The 26,797-nt window shown below is 38.5% G+C and overlaps 1 protein-coding gene across 1 annotated transcript in view; it reads left to right on the top strand.

Annotated features, from left to right (window-relative positions):
• Positions 1-771: 771 nt before the first annotated feature.
• Positions 772-26,797, top strand: part of PRKD1 (protein kinase D1) — a 347,287-nt gene continuing 321,261 nt past the window's right edge. The window contains exon 1 of the mRNA XM_060096361.1: positions 772-1,255. Within this exon, the coding sequence (XP_059952344.1) occupies positions 998-1,255 (258 nt within the window). The 5' untranslated portion in view covers positions 772-997. The remainder of the gene's footprint in view (positions 1,256-26,797) is intronic.

Raw genomic sequence — 26,797 nt, forward strand, 5'->3', positions numbered from 1 at the left:
CTGATTTCAGTGACTTGTGTTTGGTCTGGTGCCTTGGTAGCTGCGGTGGAGCGTGTGGGATTAGGGATCAGGGTGTGTCAGAGTCAAAAAAGGTAGAGACAGGTTTAAATACATTTCCGTGGATTGGCTTCCTACCCTCTTTAGCAACAAACCCAAGGGCTCCTAAAAGGAGCCGGGATGTACGTAGGTTTCCAGGGACCCTCTATTTTCATCCTCCCTCGACACTCCGAAGGTAAGACCCACGGAGAACCGCAGGGCTGGGCATTCTTGGGTCCAGCACAGGTCACCTCACTGGTAGAAGTGCGTAGTCCTCGGACATTTGGAAGAGGTGGCGGGGACTATGGGGACCGTGAAGCTCGCGGTCCGGGGCAGCGGGTCGCAGGAGGTGCGCCCCGTCCCCTCCGTCGGCAGTCGGGAAGCCGGGCCAGCGGAGAGCGGAGTCCGGGAGGGGAGGGTCGGACCACGCCCGCGGAGGCAGCCCCGGGCCCTGCCGCTCGGTCCTGCCCCGGCCTGGGGAGGCTTAGGCCCCGGGAACCTCGGGCGGAGGGGGCGGCGACCGGGAACCCTGCGGCCACTGCGGCCGCACGGCTGCGGCTCTTGCGGCTCCGGTGCCTGCCGGGTGGTGGCTCCGCAGTGCCCGCCCCCAGCTCCCCTTCCCCGCCCCTCGCGCCCCCTTCCCCGCCCCCGCCCGGCGTCCTGGCCTCGCTGACCCGCCGCCCCGTCTCTCCGCGCGCGCCGCGGCTGCTGCTCCTCCGCGCGGCGGCACCTCCCCCGCGCGCCGCCCGCGCTCCCGGCGGCGCAATCCTCCCGCCTCGGCCATTTTCCCTCCACCCCCTCCCCTCCTGAACCTCATCCCCTCGCCCTCCCCCCGCGCGGGGACTTTTCCGGAAAGTTTTTATTTTCCGCCTCGACTCTTGAAGAAAGAAGCTCCCGGCTCGGCGGCAGCAAAACTTTTCAGCTGTCCGGACCCGCGGCCCTCGGCGCGCCCGGCCGAGCGATGAGCGCCCCTCCGGTCCTGCGGCCGCCCAGCCCGCTGCTGCCCGTGGCGGCGGCGGCGGCGGCCGCCGCGCTGGTCCCAGGGTCGGGGCCGGGGCCCGCGCCGTTCCTGGCTCCCGTCGCGGCCCCGGCCGGGGGCATCTCGTTCCATCTGCAGATCGGTCTGAGCCGCGAGCCGGTGCTGCTGCTGCAGGACTCGTCCGGGGACTACAGCCTGGCGCACGTCCGCGAGATGGCTTGCTCCATCGTCGACCAGAAGGTAAGGCGCCGCGCGGCTCCGAGCCCGGCGCCTCCCAGCCGCGCAGGGGGCGCTGCCAGCCCGGCCGCCCCCTCGCCGCGCCAACTTTCCGGCTCCGGGGCCTCGCCCGGGAGCCAGCCTCGCCGGCGCGCTGGAAGGGTCTGGCACCCGCCGAGGTTGGACGCCCGCATCCGCGGCACTGCGCTCCCTGTTGTCCAGTTCTCCCCTTGCCCCATCCTCTTGTATTCCCGATTTCTCTACAGTCTGCATCCTCCTCACGCATTCCCATCCCTTTCAGGACATTCCCAGGTATCTTGCTCTTTTCGGGTCGCGCCTCTCCCTTCCCCTTAAGACTTCCCGGCTCTCCCCTCTCTTCCTTCTGCACCCTGGACCAGCACATTCCTGGCGCCGGAATCCTCCTTCCTGCACTAGAGTTCCCCCGGGGAAACGCTCAGCACGATTTCAGCACCCCTCCCTTCCCCTTCAGGCCCCTCTCCCAGCTCAGATTGATGCTGAGGAGTTCCTGGAATGATCTGGAGAGGAGGAATTTCTCACCTGTCACATAAGCTTTGAAGAGAGAATGATTGACTTGGCCAGCTGTGAAAACAACTGACCAGACCACAACTACCAACCTCCTTGTGGTCTTTTATTCCCAACCTTATGTGAACATGGGAGCAAATTTTTCAACGATAAATCTGAAAGTTGCAGCCTTCTTGATTTTGATTCCCAGGGTACTGATAGTGGAGCGTTGAAGCGGGGACACAGATATGTAGATGGTAGGGGTACTGTCCAGGAGCACCCGAGGCTGGCTGTGCCCTTAAGTTTGAGGCTGTGGGACTCTGGACAGCGGCCACCAAAGGCAGAGTTGAAAAAGGGCCATTATCCTGGACCAGGCCACTCGAAGAGGAGACCTAACCCGCCTACCAATGTTTATAGTGCAATTCTGAATTTCAGGTTGTGTCTGTAGCCATCCAGAGGGATGTTGCATGGAAGGGGGTGATAAGAGTATAAAGGAAAGGGGGCCATGGCGCCACTCTTCTTAGTATAAACAGCATGTGTTTAGGGGTGGAGACAGAGGTCTCTAAAGGTGCTGAATTTCAACCCCTGGAGGACTGACTAGTACTTGCCTTATAAAGAACACTTGAATAATCATGAAAGCTTTCCTTAAACTATTTGGAACAGAATTTGCTAAACCTGCCTGTTGCAAATTGTGGCACTGAGCCCAGGAATATTAGGAAAAGCCCCAGGGAAAAAAATCACTAATCTAAAAGTTGTGAAAGTTCTGGAGGCCAGACTAAGGTAACAGTGAGTGCCAGGAATTTTTGTTTATTGAACGTAGCGACATTTTGTAATACATGTTACTCTTAATTTTTTGCAACTTCTACAAAAATTAGACAAATTTTGTCTAATTCTGCTGCAACTCATATCATATGACTTATCATCATCAGTATCGTAGAGTGTCTGTTGCAGGTGAAAAGGAGCATTCTCCTAGGTACTGAAAGCCTTCCCTTAATGGCAGTTGTAGTCTACAACAATTTTCACTGCGGTGCAATCCAGTTAATTAAAGGACAATACTGAATAAGCATATAAGCAAGGTAAATTAAAATTTCTTAAAAAAGCTAATGTAACTGTATAGAATTTTAATTGAAAGCAAGTGATAGAGTTACAGGTAATATTAAGTTAATATGGACAGACTGTTTTTGACCAGCTTTAAAACACACACGCACATACATATACACACACCTTGATGGAGTTTAGGATGTGGAGAAACATGTATGGTTCAGGAGGTTCACAACTGGAAATTGATTAGAGAGCGAATTCTTATCTCAGTAGCTACCAAGAGGGATGTTATATGGAGGGGGTGATATGCGTGCAGAGGAGAGAGGCAGCAAGCACCTGTGGAACACAGTGGACCTGAGGGTAGTGGCTAGGATATCTAGAGAAAGTAAAACTGTGAAAAGGCCTTGCAACAAAGATGAACTCAGATTACTAGGAGTCTCTGTAATCGCCTACATAGAGATATCAAACCAAGGACATCTGAAAGACGGATTTGCTGTGTGGAATATGTTTTAGAATGCCAAGAATTTTATGGCAGAAGGAAAATTGGAGTTCATGAGCTAATGGAGTCCTGAGCCAAAGCTCTTGAGGAGAGACCTGGAGAAATACTGGAAAAGGAAAATCATCAGCCCTGGTGACTGAGATATAGGGGGAACCCCTTCCTTCTATATTTACTCTAGTAGTTCTGTCCCGAAGAGTTTGAAATGTTTGACTGCTTGGGATAGCCGGAATAAAGATCTCACTTACACTTTTTTTTAAGGTTATGGCAAAGGGAGAGTTAGATTTAGAGATGTGGGTTTGACAGTTATTTATGTACAGGATACTGTAAATAAGTATTTACTGGATTGTGGGTCTAAATGGGAAAATTTTCATCTATTTATCTGTCTTCTGTCATCTATCTTGAGATACAATTATGGCCCCAAAAAGATTAAGAGGGCTGAGTATCCATCACAGGATAGCAGAGATCACTTTGTTTTGTGACAGTAGAAATGGAGGAGGGGTCACTGTGGAGTTAAGGAAGTAGGAGGAGGTCCTTTGTCCCTCATTTCAGGTTCTCTTGAAGTACTTTTTCAAGTTACTAACTCTGAGGAAGGATGACAGGAGAGAAAAAGAGAGGAAGGGAGAGAGGGAAGGAAATGGATGTTTTAGGAGACTGCTGGGAGTTTGAAGTCATTTATAATTTACTATGTAGAATGGAGTCATGTTTAGCTCACAGCAGAATTCTCCATATTTTCTGAGCCCTCCACATTCACTGTGTTACAGCGTGTAAAGAGGGTTTTCATATGATATGTTTGAGAGTTTCCTAAATACTAACAGAGATCAGACTAGCTTAAATTTTTGGAAGTATTAGCTGACAGTTCAGTTTATATCAGCAACATCCATGGGACATTTACTGTGGGATGAGCGCTTGAGGTGTATAGAGCTAAATAAGAGAAGTCCTGTCCCTGAGAAACAATCTTGAAGTTATTATTGTTATTATTTAGAATTTAGAGTATAGTTTTCTTTTTAATTATATAGGTTTGAAAAGTGACAGACATATGATTGTACTTGAAAATTTTTGATGGTAATTGATCAAAAATATTCTTATTTTAAAATAAATGTACCCTAGGTATGTACTGAATTATATAGCTAAAGAATTTTTTAAATTATTCTTTAAGTTTAATTTTTATTTTATATTGTAGTATAGTTGATTTACAATATTGTGTTAGTTTCATGTATATAGAAAAGTGATTCAGTTATTTTATTTTATTTTTTTTTAATATGTTGGGGGGTAGGAGTTTATTAATTAATTAATTTATTTTTGCTGTGTTGGGTCTTCATTTCTGTGCGAGGGCTTTCTCTAGTTGTGGCAAGCGGGGGCCACTCTTCATCGCGGTGCGCGGGTCTCTCACTATCGCGGCCTCTCTTGTTGCGGAGAACAGGCTCCAGATGCGCAGGCTCAGCAGTTGTGGCTCACGGGCCCAGTTGCTCCGTGGCATGTGGGATCCTCCCAGACCGGGGCTCGAACCCGTGTCCCCTGTATTAGCAGGCAGATTCTCAACCACTGCGTCACCAGGGAAGCCCGATTCAGTTATTTTTAAAAATATTTTAGTTTCGATGAAAAATCTAGTGTTGCATTTCTGTATGTAACAATTTATGAATGTAGAGATAGAACTAATTCCTTCTTTTTTTAAAGATTAGCTTAAGGATTTATTTATATTATGCTTATTTCTTTACTTTGCAAGCATGTAAACTTGAAGCCTGGTTGTATGTAAAGACATGTATCATGTTAGTACACATGATTATTATTTTCTGGAGGGTAAAAAAAAATAATAACAGTAGTTGACTTCACTTTGAAACATTGTTACTTTCTACTATCAAAAGAACCTTGAATATATAGACTAAGAAGGAATTGTTTTCAAATAAGGAACAGTATTTCAAAGGAAGAATTACTTTAGTTTCATAGTACATCATCTATGTGTCTACACACACACATACACACACACACACACGTTTTTAAAACAAGCAGTATTAATTTAGGGATGTGGGGTGCAATTAATATGACTATCCATTCATTTTGCCTGTTATCTTATTAGAAAGACGACTCATATTTCCCTTTTGGATTTACTTAAATGGAGTAATGACATCTATAAGACTCCTGGCATAGTTTCACTTTGCATAGTCGTTTATCTGACCACAGAAACTAAAGAGTGAGATTTTATAGAAGATAGCTCACTAAAGGAATAACAAAGGTTAGTGCCTTTGTTTGAGAGCGACTGTTCTCTGCTTATAGTTGTTTTGCTTTCTTAATTGTAAATTGTTTTTCTAACACTGTAGTGTCACTTTAATTTTTATTGTTAATTTTAGCTATTCTACTTCTACACAGATTGAGGAAACTGGAAGTAAATAGCTGCTTGATGAGGCCAGCTTATGTGGACCAACAAAATCCTTTTAAGCTAATAGGTGTTTGGGTCTTAGGTATATTTTTTTATTTATATTTTATATTTGTCATCATTATATGTTTATTGATTTCTGATTTAATGATGAAGTATAGAATGTGTCAGTTCATTAAGCAATTCTTAAAGTAATATAATGCTTTAATACTGCATATCTAAAATTTTGTTTTCAAGTTTAGTTAATAATAGGATTATATTTTGATATACAAGTAATGCCTATGTAATATATATCTAATATATACATACATCTGTAGTATATTATCTAAATATCTGTGTTTTGAAGCATAATTTCGAAAGCCTAATTATTCATAGCCTCCAGATGCTGAAGTATTGTTTTATATTTTGCATTGTAGGCTGCAAAAAGTGGGGCCTTGTTATATATCTCATAATCCAAAAGAGAAACTCTGCTTTATGATTTTTCTATCAATACACAGAACTAAAAACCTTTTCTTATCGGTGTATACTGTTTAACAGTTTTCCCAAGGAAATACCATTTGAGTAAGCCTTCCAGACTTAGGGCTGGGAAGAATTGGACAAATATGTGAATTACTTTAGACCTTTAGATTCAGGATTAAGATAAATTTGAAGGAATTTTCTGCAGCAACTATAGTGTGTGTGTATGTGAGAGTGGAGGTTGAGAGTAGGGAGTAGAGCTGGAAAACTATTAATGAAGTTTGAAAATTTGTCCCATACTTCATGACTGAATTGCTCTGTATCACCGGACTCCTGTCATAATTATTAAGGGAGATTTAAAACTTTATTTTGCCAATTATTATTACGCTTTTTTTTTTGACAAGATGATTGTATGTAGGTCTTCACTATTTTTGCATAAATGACTTTTTTTTTTTTTTTTTTTTTTTGCGGTACACGGGCCTCTCACTGTTGTGGCCTCTCCCTCCGCGGAGCACAGGCTGCGGACGCGCAGGCTCAGCGGCCACGGCTCACGGGCCCAGCCGCTCCGCGGCATATGGGATCCTCCCAGACCGGGGCTCAAACCTGCGTCCCCTGCATCGGCAGGCAGACTCTCAACCACTGCGCCACAGGGAAGCCCGACTTTTTTTTTTAACACCTTTATTGGAGTATAATTGCTTTACAATGTTGTATTGGTTTCTGCTATATAACAAAGTCAATAGGCTATATGTAGACATATATCCCTTTATCCCCACCCTCTTGTACCTCCTTACCACCTTCCCCATAAGTGACTTTTAATGACCTTACTAGACAATACAAACAAATTTATAATCCTATGAATGTATGGTGGTCACTTATCTAAGATTACTTTGAAGAGTAAAGATAATATGTGTAAAGGATTAAATATACTGCCTGGTAGATAGGTGAATAATAAATAGGATTATTGATGTGTGAGGCTTTATGAATTAGCATACTATTTTGTTAACAAATGTATATTCTATTATCTAATTCTTATCTCAATATAAAATTAAAATTGTATTAAAAAGCAGTATAGCTGTAAGATCAAGGTAACACTTTTTTTTCTGCCCTCTATAATAGAGCAAATCTTAGGAGTAGTTGCATTTTGATACTGCCTCTGAAATTCAACCTCAGAATTCCTCAAGGAGTAACTTGATTATTGCTAAATGAAAAACACATATGTTGATGAAGTAAAGCATCTTTTTATTGCATTTTATTATTTTTGACAAGAAGTTGATTTAATTGCTTTTCAGTTTCAAGTGGCATTCCAGTGATATTTCAGTTGATAAAAAAAGGGACATAAAATAGGTAATTGTGCAACATTTGGCAACATAATGATTCTCAAATATGGTCCTCAGGACTGAAATCAAAAGTTCCTTTGCAGATCAACCCTTGATGTGAGGAGGAAGGCACTTGGAAATGACTTACGGAGATCACATTTTGCTGCGGTGCTAGCATATAGAGCTTATTAAACTGTTGCATCTGATGAATAATATAATGTGTTTGGTTGTGCACATGCAGAAGTGTTATATTGGGATGAGAGGCGATTTTACTGGGAAACGATTGAGACAACAGTTTGGCTAAGCCAATCACAGTCTTTTTCCAGGTCTTTTCACTAACTACCACTTACCACTCATGGGAGTCCATGCTCCTTTAAGACAACAACAATCAGTAATTATTCATCCATCTTTTAAAGAAGAAAAGTGGAATGGATAATTACATGAAACCTGTGTGTGTGTGTCTGTGTGTGTGTGGTGTGTGTGTGTTTGTATTAGATTGGAATCATTGAATAAAGCTCTCAAGCTATAGTGAGAAACTAGTATAATCAAGATAGCAAAGCCTGGACTCAGATTGGATTAGAAGTGAATAAAATACAGTTCCACTGGAGTTGATCATAACATGAGAATTCTTTGTTTTATTTTTATATTTGTTTGTGTTGTTTCTGTGTGTTGAGGATAGCTAATGCTTTTGACCTCTGACCTCTGATAGTCACCTTGGTTCACCTGAAAGCTCTAAGCCCAAATGTGAAAATAGAGGTTGAAGATATAGGGTGTTTTTAAAGATAGTGCTCATCTTTTAATTTCCCCACTATTATTCTAGAGAGGTTTTGAAAATGAGATTTCAGTTTCTTAAATCTTTCCTTGGTGTTAGAATGTGTTAGAACAACAAGAAAAATAATGCATCAATTTTTCTCTTTCTTCTGATAGCATTTAGATACAGAGAAAATGGTTATTTTGCTCACAGATATTAAAAATTCTTTTCACATTTTCTACAAGAATATGTGAAATTTCTCCCAGGAATTCCTCTGATACTGTCAAACAAATATTTTTGTACCATTAAAAATCGATAATGACAGCACTGCTTGATGTTCCTTGGCAGCAGAGAAACCCACATTATACTGTTTCTTATTCTGTCTTTCTAGTCTCACAGAAAATAGATAATTAAATAAATAAAGCCTTTAATTACATGGCCACTATGGCCATTATGGAATATCATACAATTTATATAGTTATAAAGGTAAGAGTTGGGATAAAAATCTTACATATTGAGATACAATTATGCTGGTCCAAATTTATAATTTCCTATATAGAAGTTTCTTCCCAAGTTGCAAAAAGGTTTATTTGGCTAAAGCTAGACAGTTGATACAGCCGCTAGGCAGTGTTGGCAAATATGAAGATTAGATTTTTAAATATGCAATCATGCACAAATTTTGTCCAACTTCTTTTACTGAAAAGAAAAAAAGTTATGTACCCTTCACTGCTTCACTGGATTTTATTCTGACTAGGCCACTGATGGATGAGGAATTTGTTGAATTTAGTCACAATTTCAAAAATTTCGGAATGCCTCTCTCCCTGTCTGCAGCCACTTTTTTTTCACATATATGTTATGAAATGAATGAAAAGTATGAATGTGATAATGAAAATATGAGCCACAAGCAGCTGTGGCTTTCACCATTGTTAAAAGCAGAAAAAGAGTTGAGGGGAATAGTGGGGACAAGAGGGGTGGCAGTTAAGCTTTGGTGATGGCTTTGAATCCATGGTGGCTGAGTAGACTTGAGTAGGCTACCGTGGGCGAGGCCGGGGGGATTTTGAGACTAGTGGCACCTTCGGACAGTGAAGGAGAAAAACAGTAAAGCTCTGACCTCTTATGGATTGAATTAGCAGGAATGGTCCCACCAAGTAAAGCCTGCATAGCAATCGGGAGAGGTATGGAAGTGGCTTTTTACAAAGAGAGTTGGTCCTCTTGGGAGGTTTTCAGAGTGCCACAGACGAGAGGTTCAAAGAGCAACCCCACAAGGATTTGACTGTGAGAGTTTCAGGAGGAGCTTGTCCTGGGAGCCTTGGACCCTGCTCTACAAGGTTCTCGGGCCTCATGGTAACAGTGACCTGCAAAGGGGAGCCTACAGAGCAACACCTTCCTGTCAGTGGCTCTGTGTGCCTGTCTATGTCTTGGCTTCTTTGCGTTTGTCACGTCTGATTTTCCCAGTAGCCCTTTGTGATAGTCATTTTCTCTCCATTTTAAGGATGAGGGAGCTAAATAAGGGTCAGAGAGGTTAAATCGTTCACCCCAGATCACATAGCTGCTAAGTAAAAAGCAAAACCATAGAATTCTTTCTTCCCTTCACTGTAGGTAACCCTAAGAACAAGGAGGGCTGGGAGGGCCATAGGTCTATATACAGAGTTTGGAATTATCAAATTGAGGGGGAGGGGAAATGTTAAACTCCCTTATGTTGGGTGAAATTTATTTAAAAACACTTCAGCTTTGACAGTGATATTATTTCTGTTAGTTTAAATTATTCCTTAATCTGGAAGACTTCCCTTATGCCAGATTCACATCCCAGTTAGTGGTCAGCTGGGATTCTAACCACTTTGGAGGCCACCACTGCATGGCTTCTTTGATCTGTGGCAAGATACCTACCCCAGGTATTGATAATTAGCATAAGGGACATTAAATATGGACTCTCACTGGGGATATTAGGGCCAGTTAGAGATATGTGATTGCCTAAAGTATTTTAGAGACATGCATCACCCTTGAGGAGTCATATGAACTGTAATGTATCTACTTGTTAATATGTTGGGTTTTATTAAAATAAATATCTGTGTGGCAGGATCTGGTATTTGCTTTCAGCCAGTCGTCACCCATCTTTAAATTTCCAGACACCACTGTTATTTATCCAGAGACGTTAATTACCTTATGTGATTAAATTTCCTGTGTTGGTTCACAACACTTCCTTCCAAGGAAATATGGACACAGAGGTGTATTGGAAGAAGTGATTATGTTAAGAACGTGTATTGATTAGTGTGGCTCAAGACTAGTGTATGTAAAGAATTTTAGGTACCTGTGAAAATCAGTGAATCATTTCTTCTTGAATAGTATATTGATTCTGAGCAGATTTTGAGAAAGTAATTAAGGTTCTTAAGAAAAGTGCCTGTCAGTGGTTGCTTTTCATTTGAGAAGTATTTGGATTGCCTGTATGCATATGCTAAGGATTATGCTTTTCAAATATGTTTCCTATTTTTATAAATTTTATGTATTTGTTTGTTTGCTTGTTTTTGGTCAATTATAAATTAGTCCCCACCCTAAGGTAAACTTAGTCTCACTTGTGCATAATCAATTACAAGCCATGTGGAATTTTTCTTTCCACTTTAATAGTGCTAACCAGTCTGGATTGTGAATTGTCTTGTGTTCCTTTGCATTGTATGTGTACAGGGCTAAGGCCAACACTTACCATGTAGATTAATTGTACTGTTTTTACAAAACGTAGTTGTATATATAGGTAGACGTGATTTGATTTAAAGTATTATCATAACTCAGTTAGTTATATCCCAAGGGCTCCTGCCCTGAATGACCATTGGGAAGCCTACAGTAAAGTAGTTACTCAGCCCTAATAGATTAGAAAGGTACCTGAAATATTGCCTCTTTCTGATATATTTGGAACTTTGGAGCTTTAGTACAATGGACAGGTTACATAGAGAATTATTTATTTATTTATTTATTTATTTTGTGGTACGCGGGCCTCTCACTGTTGTGGCCTCTCTTGTTGCGGAGCACAGGCTCCAGACGCGCAGGCTCAGCAGCCATGGCTCACGGGCCCAGCCGCTCCGCGGCATGTGGGATCTTCCCGGACCAGGGCACGAACCTGTGTCCTCTGCATCGGCAGGCGGACTCTCAACCACTGCGCCACCAGGGAAGCCCCTGGGAATTATCTTTTGATATGACTCACTGATAGTCTCTTGGCTGACAGAAAGGGAGCAGGGCTGTCCAGCTATACTAGAAATCTGAATTTACTAGATGTCTCCTAGTGGAGTACTTACTGTTCTTGTAAGCCTTATCTTCAGATAACCTGTCTTGAACTGGGAGGGCATGGCATCAGTTGTTGTTCGAGGAGTAGTGAGGTGGATCACGCCTGCCTGCCTCTCCTCTACCAACCATCAGTGCTGAGAAAAAATTGCTTAGCTTTAGAGTGCTCTCCAGACAGCAGGGTTCTGTGCCCTTCCCTTTGACACATGCTAATTCCATCTACTCATGTGGCATGAGCTCTTGTCACCTGGGATGTAGATTTTTAGAGTATTTAAATAAATCCTGTAGCTTGCATAGATTTGCAAAGAATGAAAGACTAGATCTTGCATGATCTTTGCTTTTATTCAATTCTTTGGGAAGAATAGGGAGCAAAAGTGAACATAGAGTGAGGATGGACTAATTAGTAGAGTTAAATACAATGACCAGATGCCCACTTGTCTGGGATAGTCCCAGTTGTGTTTGTTTTCCAAGAATTTTTTTTTTTTTTTTTTTTCCGGACGCGCAGGCTCAGCAGCCATGGCTCACGGGCCTAGCTGCTCCGCAGCATGTGGGATCTTCCCGGACCAGGGCACGAACCCATATCCCCTGCATCAGCAGGCGGACTCTCAACCACTGCACCACCAGGGAAGCCCTACAAGAATTCTTTTACATTGTATGTTTACTGATAAAAACTGTGGACTTTTAAGTTAAAAACAAACAACAAAAAAAACACAAAGAAAAACCTTACTTAGGACAGACATTTTATTGCCTTTTGGCCAAATGTCCTTGTATATTTAAATATAAAAGCAAAACTTACACTAAGAATTTATTTCGTGGAGTCACCAGATTATGTATATTAACATGTCACATTGAGTAATTTTTCTAAATGGAATCTGAAGCTAAAAACAAAACGAAAACCTTACTGTGATTAGACTCTTATCCCCTTTGACCAAAAATTAATGTATAACTTAAAGATGAAGACAGCCAACATTTAGAATTGATTTCATAAACCAGTTAATTAGATCTAACTTTGAATATAGTATCTAAAGTAATTTGAGCTCTATTTTTTCCAACCAATCAGTGTAAATCAAGATACTGTCATACTTATGTATGTTTTTTGTTTCAAGCAGCAAATAATTGTACTTATTCTGGTAGTTCATACTACCCTTATTAATTCAGCTAAGTACATAGAAAGGCCTGCCTTGAAGCTCCAGCACCCTTGGCAACCATCACAGAGGTAGAGTACACTGACTTACATGCAGAGGGATAACATTATCATAGTTTCAAGGTGTACTTTACTGTATTCTCTGGTCTGCAGAAACTATAATGCGGTTAGCCAAAAAGGAGAGAAATTATACACAAATATCCTTGATTACTTAGAAAACTTGTCTTATATTTAAAAAAAAATAAGGCAAATAAGGGAGATAATTTCTTTGGAAATTATATTGTCCCACAATAACAGTGTGTAGGCTGTAGCTCATATTTTCTTAAGATGTTGACAGGCATAGCCTGGAAGAAGCAAATATACGAGCTATACCTGTTCTTCTATGCTTGATTTCTATTGATGAATATACTGTTGAAGTAATATTAAGAATTTTAAATTCAGAAATTATAGTGTTGAAAATAATGCACGTCAGTGGGGTCTAAAACCACTTGAAAAGGAACTTGATTTTGTATAATCATTTCTGTTTAGAATTTAACCCACATGGAATATTATAATTTTATACTTCAATTAAATACTTGTTTTTCTTTTACTTTGAAAATTATAAAATTACCACATACAATAGGCTGAATAGTGACCCTCAAAGATGTTCACGTCTTAATCCCTGGAACCTGCAAAGGGTACGGCAAAAGGGACTTCGCAGATGTGATTAAGTTAAGAATTGTGGGGCTTCCCAGGTGGCGCAGTGGTTGAGGGTTCGCCTGCCGATGCAGGGGACACGGGTTCGTGCCCTGGTCTGGGAAGATCCCCACATGCTGCGGAGCGGCTGGGCCCGTGAGCCATGGCTGCTGAGCCTGCATGTCCGGAGCCTGTGCTCCGTAACGGGAGAGGCCACAACAGTGAGAGGCCCGCGTACCGCAAAAAAAAAAAAAAAAAAAAAAAATAGAATTGTGACTTGAGGAGAGTATCCTGGATTCACTGGGTGGGCCCAGTCCCATCATATGAGCCCTTAAGAATGGTGAATCTTCCAGGTTAGGTCAGACAGTTGAGACCGAAAAGCAGGAGAGATTACAAGTATGAGAGGGACTGGATCCCCTTTTGCTGACTTTGAAGATAGAAGAAATGGGCCAAGAGCCAAGGAATGCTGGGATCACTATGAGGGGGAAACAGGAGGAGTCAGATGATAGTAGTAGGAGATGTGACAGCAGTAACTGGAGGTGATTCAAGAAAGGGGTCATGAACCAATATAGCTGAAGCTAGAAGCTGAAAAAGGCAGGAAAGATGATTCTCCCCTAGAGCTTCCAGAAGGAACCATACCTTGACTTTAACTCAGTGAAACTGATTTTGTACTTCGATGTACAGAAGTGTGAGAGAATAAATTTGTGTTTTTTAAAGCTGCTGAGTTTGTGGTAGTTTATTACAGAAGTAATAGGAAATTAATATACCACATTGGTTTGAGAAAAGGCGAGAAATTCAGATAAATCCCAGAAAGGGAGCTCTATTCATTCTATAAATGAATATGCTCATCAAAACTTGCATATAGTTCTTTTTCTCTTTTCATTTGATACTGTCTTTCTGTTTCAGATTTTAAATATAAAATGTTCAGTGCCCTTGGGGTTAATTTTTGTGTGAAGAGAGGCTATTCAGATATTTACTTTGGTTTTAGAATTTAATATTCAAGATTAAAGTTACAGATTCAGATGTTAGTCTTAATCTTTCTAGTGCAACTTATAAATAGTTTAATTTTTTAAGTCTAGTAGATTTTAGCAATCACATTTAAGGACGTTTGAAGAATTAGTATCCTTTGCAAATGCAATTATTTAGATACTTTCAAACATTTCAAAATGCATTTCTAAATTTAATATATTCTATTTTCTTTAAATACTGCAATCACCTGTTTGATAAACCTTTATATCTTCTTTAGTAATTCTTATACATTTTATAAATGAAACTTATAAATATGCAAATATGGTAAAATTTAAGCTCTTAAATGTTCCATTGCCATATACATAAGCCAAAATTAAAATTAATTGCTTAATTATATTTATATAATATGCACAAAAGTATTAATATGATGGTTTTGACTCTCAAACTTTTCTGTATTTAATTTCAAATATTCCCATTTTTGAAAGATGTTTTTCTACCTGTGAAATAATTATGTGACTCCACACAGTTTGCGGAGTTCCCTCCCCATATAAATTCTGCAGTTGTCTTCTTGGCTTGGTTAAGGTTGCATAAACACCAGTGCTTTTAGCTGGGATAGAGATTGGATTCTTGCTGGAAGTATAGGTCAGTTCCATGGAATCCTGTTTCTGTCTGTGATTCCATTACTTCAAGAATGGGGGTAATCATGTATCCCATCCCTGGATTCAATTTATGTATTACTTCTGAGTGCTGAAAAGTCTCAAATTCCTGTCCAGATTGATCATTTGATTGGATTTTGAATCACTTTAAGTCCTAAGATAAATGAATCCCTTTTCTATTTACACTAAAGAGCATTGAACCTTATGGAATAACTGCATTTTCATATATTTTTCTTAAGACTCTTAAGGCTACATTATTCTTAGAGTTATTAAGTATGTGATTGAATGTTAGCCCTCTCTCAGGGCATTGCCTGACCATCTAGTCACAACTCATAAGATGATTCTCCTAACTTGGTATTTTCCCCTGTAAATAAAAGAACACTCAGGGCACCACTTTCTAATATCTGAATAGAATTAGTATATGGATTTATCATAATATGTTTAACTTGTCTCCTACTCTTGGATATTTAGGATTCTTTCAATTTTGGGTTTTAGTTTTTTTTTTTAAGCGTCTTTATGCATATGCCATGGCAGAAATTTTCCCACTTACATATATAACATTTATATTTGAACTTGTCTGTTAAAATTCCTAACATTAATATTGTCTTTTAATATTTTAATATTGTCTGTTACTATTCCTAAGATTAATATTTAGATTATAGTTTTTATTTTAGAATTATAGTGATTCTTTGCTTTCTTCAATTTGAAAAGTACAAATGCATAGGGTTTTGGGGTTTTTGCTCTGCTTTTAGAGAGAAAGATCAAGTGAAGCAAGCAGCAAGATGCAGAATAAACTGTTATATTTAATAGCCAACACTTAAATCCATCATTGGGTAGACTACATATGGAATATATCTAGCAAATTCACAATGAACAAATAATAAAATTTTTAAATAGAACACTTTCCTTTTTCCTGTTTTCTGGCCTTATATTTTCTCTGTATATCCAAATTCACTTTGATCTTTTAAAAAGCAGTTTGAAAAATACACATTCCTATAAAATTTCCATAGGATAATTTCTTAAAGATTAAAATTTCATCCTAGCTTGCTCTTACAGTTCTCTGTAATGTTCTTTAGATACCTGAAATGCAAAGAAGAGGTTCTTAAAGACCTAAGTGTGAGTGTCATCTTGACATGTCCGTTTTTCTCCAAGTCTTTTCATTTGCAAAAGAAGCAATTGCATTGTTTATTCAATACTGTAGAGCTGTCTTTGATAATTTAAAATATGTTTTGATTGATAAAACTTTGATTTACACACAAAGGTTCAGGAACGTCTTTATTGAGTAAATTGAATAAGATTGAGTAAATCACATGAGAGTGTAAACCCCATACAGGCAGCCATCTTTGCCTGTTTCTCCTTTGTTCCATCCCAGGGATCTAGAATAGTGCCTGGCACTGAATGATTTGAAATAAAGATTTGTCCCATTATTTACTGGTTAAGTTTCTAGAAGTAGAACTGTGTGATCAGTCTGTATGCAAATTTAAGTCTTTAGTTATATCTGGTCTATTTGCTTTCTAGGAAGTCCTCATTTCTACTTTTGATCCGTAATTATTATTCAAATCATTGGTTTTTTTAAAAAGTGAATTAGAAATGTTTTGGGAGATAAGATGTACTTCGAGAGAATGTTGGACTGTTATTTGAGGAAACAAGCAAACACAAAATTCTTGGATTTGAGTCTCATCTGAGGAACTGGTATTCCTCTCATCTAACTGGGCCAAGAATTTGAAGCCAGCAAAAGCTTTCCTGAAAACGTTTTATGATTGGGCCTGAATAAATATTTGTTGAATTGAATTGAGTCTTTGGAACAGAAGGAGTCTTTTGTGGTTGTTAGTGGATACCTAGTTGAAATATTATGAAAGGCACTTCAGTGTTTTACTTGTCAAATCTCAGCCTAATTTACCTGTAGATTTTAAGAACATAATTATGGAAATAATAAAAAGTCTGACATATAAAATATAGTGGTAGGAGAGACAGTGATGGAGAGGAAAGAATAATGTCTTTGCGGGAGTGGGGGGTGAATCAGAAAATAACACAAATTCAACCAATGTTAGCTGGAAGTCCCTTTGCTTTTTTTTTTTTTTGCTTCCCACTGGCTTGTGGAGTGAACTTGAGAAACTCCGATGGGCTGACAGGGAACAGGGAACATTCAACAGAGTGGCCTCCAGCAAGGAACTTTTTAAATAGTTAATAGTCACTAATTTGGCTGCTTTGATGTGAGTCAGTAGGATTACAATTTAAAAACATTTACCTTTTCTTTGTTTCCTGCCAATTCTTAACCTTAGTTACTTTAATTTCTTTACTTTTTATGTCACAATTACTGTGTTTTATATTTCTTAATTCAGATTTTAGCTTTTTAAATGATTTAAAGTTATGCTTATTTTTGTAAATCATTTTTATTCATACTTTTAATACTTATTGTATACTAGATGGCAGGTGTTAAATTATATATCTATATCTGTCCACCTATATGTGTGTATGTTTGTGTTTCTTATCTTATTTGGGGGGGTATTTTTTAAAGTCTTTTCTTAATTCTTTTTATTTTCTGTTCATAATTTTAGCTCTTGACAATCCAGATTTACACCTCATATGTTTTAAATTTTCTGTCCTGCTGTTCGTATCTTTTTTTTTCCTTCATAATTTACATTCTCATGCAGTTTTAAGTCTTCTCGGACATTCTTAAATGTCTGAGTTGATTTTCTCTAGAGTCACAAACACCACTGGGTGGATATCATATTTGATTTTCTGCAACCCTGTTGATTTTTAACATAACATCCAGTCCTTGGATGAGGAATCTGTGATCACCCAAGTACATAACCACCCTATTTGGGCAAAGAGTTGCGTGCTGTCAGCCAGAAGTTTGTGTAACCTCAACAGTCACTCCTGGGGAGGGCTTCTCCCAGCCCTTGGTGCCAAGCCAGGGAAGATGACACCCCCATATCAGTCATTCATAACAGGTGGAACAGTAGTGATTTTTGTACCCGTGATTCTGTTTAAAACTATCCTGCTTCTAGGCTACTTATACAAGGATGGTCCCCACCTTTCCTGGCAAGATTTTATAAAGAACGAAAAAGCTGGTGAGAACAGGAGTTATCTCAACTTGGCTTTTTCACAGTGAAAATTTTCTCCACTGGCAAACAGTTGTTTAAAGTCATCAAGTGTATCTTTTATCCAGCATTTTAAGAGTCGAGCTCTTGATATTGAAAAGAACTTTCTTCCTGTTTATTTTTGGATGAGTGACCCTACCCCCCTCTTCCCCCCAATTCCTTGTGGTGCGGGGATATGGAAGACTAAGAGTTCCTGGAGAGGAACTTGGTTAAAGTTCATGAATTAGGCCAAGTTACAACACTCTTGATGGTGTAGTGTGACCTTCCTGCCTTTCTCCAAGAATTTTCTCTCTGACTCCCTTGAAGGTGTGCTCTTTCATCTTGATGGGGTTCATCTCACACAGTGTGCTGTGCATATGAAAACCAGCTTTAGAGGTGACATCAGTCATCTGGCAGTCCCAGAGTACAATTAAACTGGCTTCAGAAAAAGTACCATGTGTTCTCCACAGATTATTGATTTATTGGCCTTTTGTCCAAACTGATTTCCAATTAAAAATCTTAAGTCTTGTTGAGGCCACTGATTTTTTATACTAGGAACAGTCAGGAATTGGATGCTATTCTTGTACCACCTCTTTTAACTGGAAATAATATCAAATTACTTTTAGGTTTTATTAATTTCACCTTGGCCTTTGAATCCATGAATAAGAATCAGTTGTGATTTAACTTATTTGAACTCAGCATATAGCCCTGATCATTTAAGCTCTATCAGAACCTGCTCAGTAAGGGACCATTGGCATAAACATCAGTAGGAATCAACTTTTGATAGGTCACTTAAGATAATATTAGCAATTTATTATTGTGAGTATTATCCCTAGTACAGCTAACATTTGTCAGCCATTACTATACCACTCTTAAAGGGCCTACCTAGTCTAACTCATTTACCCCAGAGGTAGATAACAATTTTTACCCTCATTTTACAAGTGAGGAAACAACATGACAGAGTGGAAAGAGAAATCTGGCTTCCGAGTAGAAGACCCAGGTTATGGTCTTTCCAGATGTACACCCGGTACTTAACTATATGCCAACCACTGTTCTAAGCACTGGAGATGTAAACTTGAACAGCATTGGGATCCCTGATAGTCTCCTAACTTCTTTTTTTTTTTTTTTTTTTCTTTTTTTTGCGGTATGCGGGCCTCTCACTGTTGTGGCCTCTCCCGTTGCGGAGCACAGGCTCCGGATGCGCAGGCCCAGCGGCCATGGCTCACGGGCCCAGCCGCTCCGCGGCATATGGGATCCTCCCAGACCGGGGCACGAACCCGTATCCCCTGCATCGGCAGGCGGACTCTTAACCACTGCGCCACCAGGGAGGCCCTAGTCTCCTAACTTCTGAATCCTGAGTCCCCACATTTTTACAGTGTCTCATCTAGCAGGGATAACAGTTTCTCTTGTTCCTACTACGGGGGTGGTTGTTGAAACAATCAAAAGAAAAATGGCTTGAGTGAGTGTTTTGAAAAGGGCCCAGCAGTGTTATGATGGGAAGATAATTTTATTGATGAAATAGTTTGACGTTTTCATGTTACTGTGGATCAGATGCCAGTGTAAGTTGATTAAATGATGCATGTGGAGTTGAAAACTCACAGAATTAATGAACTTAATGCTTTACCTTTTAAAGTGCTTTATAGTAGGGTTATTGTAAGAGTTTTCTTTTTCCCTTTCCAAAGCCAAAGGTTTTTAATTAACACTGGCTCTCACTTGGCCGGGCTTGAATACTGTTTTTGCTACATGCTTTCTGAGTAACCTTGGGCAATTTACTTATTATCTCAATTGCCTTTTCTGTAAAATGGGGATAATAAGTGTCTATGCATCATAGTGACTTTTTTTTTTAACATCTTTATTGGAGTATAATTGCTTTACAATGGTGTGTTAGTTTCTGCTGGTGATTTTTTAATAATATTATCATGCAGGTTAATAATGTCTGTAGGACAAACAGTGCTTTGCACATTCTAAGCAGGCTATGCTAGCTATGATGACATCTCATTCATAGCATTTATTAAGGTCATAAATTCAGGCTTGTATGGGCAAAATCATACATGGTAAATTATTATTTTACATGAACAACCTCTTCATGTTTAAGGGTGTATTGTATAAAATAAATTGATTCTACATTTTGTTTTGTTTCCTCATTTTATTATTATTTTAATTTTTTATTGAGTTATAACTAACATACAATAGTATATTAGTGTTAGGTGTACAACATACTGATTTCATACCTTTATACATTATGAAATGATCACCACAATAAGACCAGTTACCATCCATCACCATACAAAGTTGTTACAACATCATTGACTATATTCTCTATGTGTACTTTTCATTCCTGTGACTTATTTATTTTACAGCGGCAAGTTTGTACCTCTTAATCCCCTTCACCTGTTTCATCTGTCCCTCCCACCCTTTGGCAACCACCAGTTTGTTCTCTGTATCTATGACTCTGTTTCCATTTTGTTTTGCTTGTTCAGCTTTTTAGATTCCACATATAAGTGAAATGATATGATATTTGTTTATCTGTCTGACTTACTTCACTTAGCATAATACCTTCTGTGTCCATTTGTATCATCACAAAGGGAAAAATTTCATTCTTTTTTATGGTTGACTAGTATTCCAGTGTGTGTGTGTGTGTGTATATATATATACGTGTATATATACACACACACACACACCTTCTTTATCCATTCATTTACCAATGAACATTTAGGTTACTTCCATAGTTGGTTATTATAAATAGTGCTGTGGTGAACATAGGAGTCCATACATCTTTTGGAATTAGTGTTTCCATTTTCTTTGTATAAATACCCAGAATTGGTATTGCTGGATTATATGGTAGTTCTATTTTTAATTTTTTGAGGAACCTCCATACTGTTTTCCATAGTGGCAGCACCAATTTACATTCCTACTAACAGTGCACCAAGGTTCCCTTTTTTCCACATCCTTGCCAACACTTGTTGTTCTTATCTTTTTGATAGTAGCCATTCTCACAGGTATGAGATGTGGTACCTGAATGTGGTTTTGATTTGAATTTCCCTGATGATTAGTGATGTTGAGTGCCTTTTCATGTGCTTGCTGGCGATCTGTATGTCTTTGGAAAAATGCCTATTCAGGTCCTCTGCTTGTTTTTTGTTGTTGATTTACAATGTTGTGTTAGTTTCTGGTGTACAGGAAAGTGATTCAGTTTTATATATATGTAGTTTTTCAGATTCTTTTCCATTATAGGTTATAACAAGGTATTAAATATTGTTCCCTGTTTTATGCAGTAAGACCTTGTTGTTTATCTATTTTGTATATAATAGAGTATATCTGTTGATCACAAACTCCTCATTTATCCATCCCCCCTTTCCTCTTTGGTAACTGTAAGTTTGTTTTTCTATGTCTGTGAATCTTTTTCTGTTTTCCAAATAAGTTCATTTGGGTCGTTTTTAAGATTCTGTTTATAAGTGATATCATATGATCTTTGTCTGATTTACTTCAGTTAGTATGATAATCTCTAGGTCCATCCATGTTGCTTCAAATGGCATTATTTCATTCTTTCTTATGGCTGATAAAGAATAAGAAAGTGTGTGTTTATACCACAACTTCTTTATCCATTCATCTGTCAGGGTACACTTAGGTTGCTTCCGTGTCTTGGTTATTGTAAATAGTGCTGCTGTGAATATTGGGGTGCATGTATCTTTTTTTTTTAAGATGTTGGGGGGGGTAGGAGTTTATTTATTTATTTTTATTTTTGCTGTGTTGGGTCTTCGTTTCTGTGCGAGGGCTTTCTCTAGTTGTGGCAAGCGGGGGCCACTCTTCATCGTGGTGTGAGGGCCTCTCACTATCACGGCCTCTCCTGTTGTGGAGCACAGGCTCCAGACGCGCAGGCTCAGTAGTTGTGGCTCACAGGCCTAGTTGCTCCGCGGCATGTGGGATCCTCCCAGACCAGGGCTTGAACCCGTGTCCCCTGCATTAGCAGGCAGATTCTCAACCACTGCGCCACCAGGGAAGCCCCGGGTGCATGTATTTTTTTGGATTAGAGTTTTTATCTTTTCCAAATATATGCCCAAGAGTGAGATTGCTGGATCATATGGTAGCTCTATTTTTAGTTTCTCAGGAACTTCCATACTGTTCCCCATAGTGGCTGCACCAATTTGCATTCCCACCAACATTGTAGGAGGGTTCCATTTTCTCCACACCCTCTCTAGCATTTATTATTTGTAGACTTTTAAAAAAAATTTAATTTACTTATTTATTTTTGGCTGCGTTGGGTCTTTGTTGCTGTGTGCAGGCTTTCTCTAGTTGCAGTGAGCAGGGGCTACTCTTTGTTGTGGTTTGCGGGCTTCTCATTGTGGTGGCTTCTCTTGTTGTGGAGCACGGGTTCTAGGCATGTGGGCTTCAGTAGTTGTGGCATGCAGGCTCAGTAGTTGTGGTCCATGGGCTTAGTTGCTCCGTGGCATGTGGGATCTTCCCGGACCAGGGCTCGAACCCGTGTCCCCTGCTTTGGCAGGTGGATTCTTAACCACTGTGCCACCAGGGAAGTCCCTGTTATTTGCAGACTTTTTGATGATGGCCATTCTGACAGGTATGAAGTGATACCTCATAGTTTTCATTTGCATTTTTCTAATTGTTAGAGATATTCAGCATCTTTTTATGAACCTGTTGACCATCTATATGTCTTCTTTGGAGAAATGTCTATTTAGGTCGTCTGCCCATTTTTTGTTAGGGTTGGTTGCTTTTTGATATTGAGCTGTATGAACTGTTTGTTTATTTTGGACATTAAGTCCTTGTAGGTCACATCATTTGCAAATATTTTCTTCCATTCTATAGGTTGTCTTTTCATTTTGTTTATGGTTTCCTTTGCTGTGCAAAAGCTGATAGGTTTGATTAGGTCCCATTTGTTTATTTTTATTTTATTTATTTTGCTTTGGGAGACTGACCTAAGAAAACATTGCCATGATTTATGTCAGAGAATGTTTTGCCTATGTTCTCTTCTAGGAGTTTTATGGTGTCATGTCTTATAGTTAAGTCTTTAAGCTACTTTGAGTTAATTTTTGTGTATGGTGTGAGGGAGTGTTCTGACATCATTGATTTAGTCCCATTTGCTTATTTTTGCTTTTGTTGCCCATGCCTGAGGAGACATACCACCCCCCCCCCCAAATATTTCTAAGTCCAATGTCAAAGAGGTTACTGCCTATTTTTTTTCTAGGAGTTTTATGGTTTTAGGTCTTTAATCCATTTTGAATTTATTTTTGTACATGGTGTAAGAAAGTGGACTAGTCTCATTCTTTTGCATGTAGCTGTCGAGTTTTTCCAAAACCATTTATTGAAGAGCATGGCTTTTCCCCATTGTATATTCTTGCCTCCTTTGTTGTAGATTAATTTACTATATGGGCATGGGTTTATTTCTGGGCTCTCTATTCTGTTTCATCTATCTAGGTGTCTGTTTTTGTGTCAGTACCATACAGTTATTAGTATAGCTTTGTAGTATAATTTCAGATCTGGGAGCATGATACCTTTAGCTTTGCTCTTCTTTCTCAAGATTGCTTTGGCTATTTGGGGTCTTTTGTGGTTCTATACAAATTTTAGGATTATTTGTTCTAGTTCTCTGAGAAAGCCATGGGTACGTTGATAAGGATTGCATTGAATCTGTAGTTTGCTTTGTGTAGTATGGACATTTTAATAATATTGGTTCATCCAGCCCATAAGCATGGTATATCGTTCCGTTTATTTGTGTTGTCTTCTGTTTCTGTCCTCAGTGTCATACAGGATTCAGAGTACAAGTTTGTTACCTCCTTGCTACTCCTAGGTATTTTATTTTTTGGTGCAATTGTAAATGGAATTATTTTCTTAATTTCTCTATCTGATAGTTTGTTATTAGTGTCTATATTAATTTTGTATCCTGTAACTACTGAATTCATTTATTAGTTCTAATAGTATTTTGGTGGTGTCCTTGGGGTTTTCTGTATACACTATCATATCATCCTCAAATACTGATAGTTTTATTTTTTTCCTTTCCAATTTGGTTGCATTTTATTTCATTTTCTTGCCTGATTGCTGTGGCTAGGATTTCCAATAATATTTTGAATGAAAATGGAAAGAGTGGACATCCTTTTCTTATTCCTCTTCTTAGAGGAAACACTTTTAGCTTTTTCACCATTGAGTATAACATTAGCTGTGGGTTTGTCATATATGATTTTATCATGTTGAGGTATTTCCTTTGTAACCACTTTGTTGAGAGCTTTTATCATAAATGGAAGTTGAATTTTGCTTTTTCTGCATCTGTTGAGATGATCATATGATTTATATCCTTTGTTTTACTAATAGGGTGTATATCATTGATTGATTTACAAGTGTCAAACCATCCTTGTATTCCTGGAATGAATCCCACTTAATTATGGTGTACAGTCCTTTTAATATATTGTTTTAGTTGGTTTGCTAATATTTTGTTGAGGGTTTTTGCGTCTAGGTTCATCAGGGATATTGACCTATAGTTTTCTTTTTTTGTATATTGTCTTTGTCTTGTTTTGAGATCATGGTAATGCAGGCTTTGTAAATTGAGTTTGGCAGTGATCCTTACTCTTCAGTTCTTTTGGAATAATTTGAGAATGATAGGTATTAACTCGTCTTAAAATGTTTGATAGAATTCACTTGTGAAGCCATCTGGACCTGGAATTTTGTTTGAGGGGAGTTTTTTGATTATTGATTCAGTTTCGTATCTAGTAATTGGTCTATTCAGATTTTCTATTTCTTCATGATTTAATCTTGGAAGATCGTATGTTTTTAGGAATCTATCTATTTCTTCTAGGTTGTTTAATTTGTTGGCATGTAACTGTCCATAGTATTCTTTTATCTTTTGTATTTCTGTGGTGTTGGTTGTAATTTCTCCTCTTTCATTTTTAATTTTATTTATTTGAGTTCTCTCTTTTTTTCTCGATGAGTCTGGCTAAAGATTTGTTGATTTCATTTACCTTTTCAAAGAACCAACTTAGTTTTATTGAGCTCTCCTGTGGCTTTTTAAGACTCTACTTCATTTAATTCCTCTCTAATACTTATTTTCTTCTACTAACTTTGGATTTTGCTTGTTCTTTTTCTAATTCCTTTAAATGTGCATTTAGATTGTTTATTTGAGATTTTTTCTTGTTTCTTGAGGTAGGTCTATCTCACTATTAATTTTCCTCTTAGAACTGCTTTTGCTGCACCCTGTAGATTTTGGGCAATTGTGTTTCCATTTTCATTTGTCTCAAAGTGTTTTTTTTTTAAAACTTTCTTTTTGTTTCCTTTGTTGACCCATTGGTTGTTGAGTAGCATGTTGTTTACTCTCCATGTGATTATGTTTTTTCTATTTTTCTTCTTGTGGTTGATTTCTGGTTTCATACCATTGTGGTCTAAAAGATGCTTGATATGATTTGGGTCTTCTTAAATTTATTGAGATTTGTTTTGTGGCCTAAAATGTGATCTGTCCCTGGAGAATGTTCCAGGTGCACTTGAAATGTTTTTCTTTTGTTTTTGTTTCTTTTGGATGTATGGTTCTCTGTATATCTATTAAGTCCATCTGGTCTAATGTGTTGTTTAAGGTCAGTGTTTCCTTATTGATTTTCTCGCTCATTGATGTAGGTGGGATATAAAGTCCCCTATTATTATTGTATTACTGTCTATTTCTCCCTTTATTTCTTTAATATTTATTTTATATATTTAGGTGCTCCTATGTTGGGTGAATAAATATTTACAAATATTATATCCTCTTGTTGAATTGAACCCTTTATCATTATGTAATACCTTTCTTTATCTTTTGTTATAGTCTTTGTTTTAAGGGATGATATGATTATTGCTACCCTGGCTTTCTTTTGATTTCCACTTGCATAGAATATCTTTTTCTGTCCTTTCACTTTCATTCTGTGTGTGTCTTTAGATCTGAGGTGAGTCTCTTGTAGGCAGTATATAGATGGGTCTTGTTTTTTAAATTAATTCAGCTACCCTATGTCTTTCAATTGAAACACTTGGTCCATTTATGATTGAGGTAATTATCGATAGGTTTTTACTTATAGCCATTTTGTTCATTGTTTTCTGGATATTTTTGTAATTCTTCTTTGTTCCTGTCTTCTTCCCCTGGTTTCTTCTCTTGTGGTTTGATATATTTCTTTAGTGTTATGTTTTGATTCCTTTCTCTTTTTTTGTGCATGTATTCACTGTAAGTTTTTAGTTTGTGGTTACCATGAGGTTCATATAAATATCAGCCTGTATATATTGCTGCCTGTTTTAACCTGATAGTTGTTTAAGTTTGAACGTATTCTGAAAGCAGCACCTTTTTACTACCTCCTTCCTTCACATTTTGTTTTAGAAGTCGTATTTTACATCTTTTTATTTTGTGTATCCCTTAACTACTTATTGTAGTTATAGTTAATTATAGTATTTTTTCTTTTAACCTTCATACTAACTTTTTAAGTGGCTGATGCACTGACTTTACTATATATAAGTGAGATTTTTCCTATATTATCCTGTGTTTTCTTGTTTGTAATTGTGGCCTTTTCTTTTCCAGTTATAGAAGACCTTTTACCATTTCTCATAAAGCTGTTTTAGTTGTGTTAACTCTTTTAGTTTTTGTGTCTGAGAAACTTTGTTTCTCCTTCAATTCTGAATGATAACCTTACCAGATGGAGTATTGTAGATTGCAAGTTTTTTCCTTTCAGTACTTCAACTATATCTTGCTATTGCCTTCTGGCCTATGAATTTTTACTGAAAAATAAGCTGATAGTCTTATGAGATTTCCCTTGTATGGGATTAGTTGTTTTTCTCTTGCTGCTTTTAAAATTCTGTTTTTATCT

Source organism: Mesoplodon densirostris, chromosome 4 (genome assembly GCF_025265405.1).
Source record: "Mesoplodon densirostris isolate mMesDen1 chromosome 4, mMesDen1 primary haplotype, whole genome shotgun sequence".
Classification (NCBI taxonomy): domain Eukaryota; kingdom Metazoa; phylum Chordata; class Mammalia; order Artiodactyla; family Ziphiidae; genus Mesoplodon; species Mesoplodon densirostris.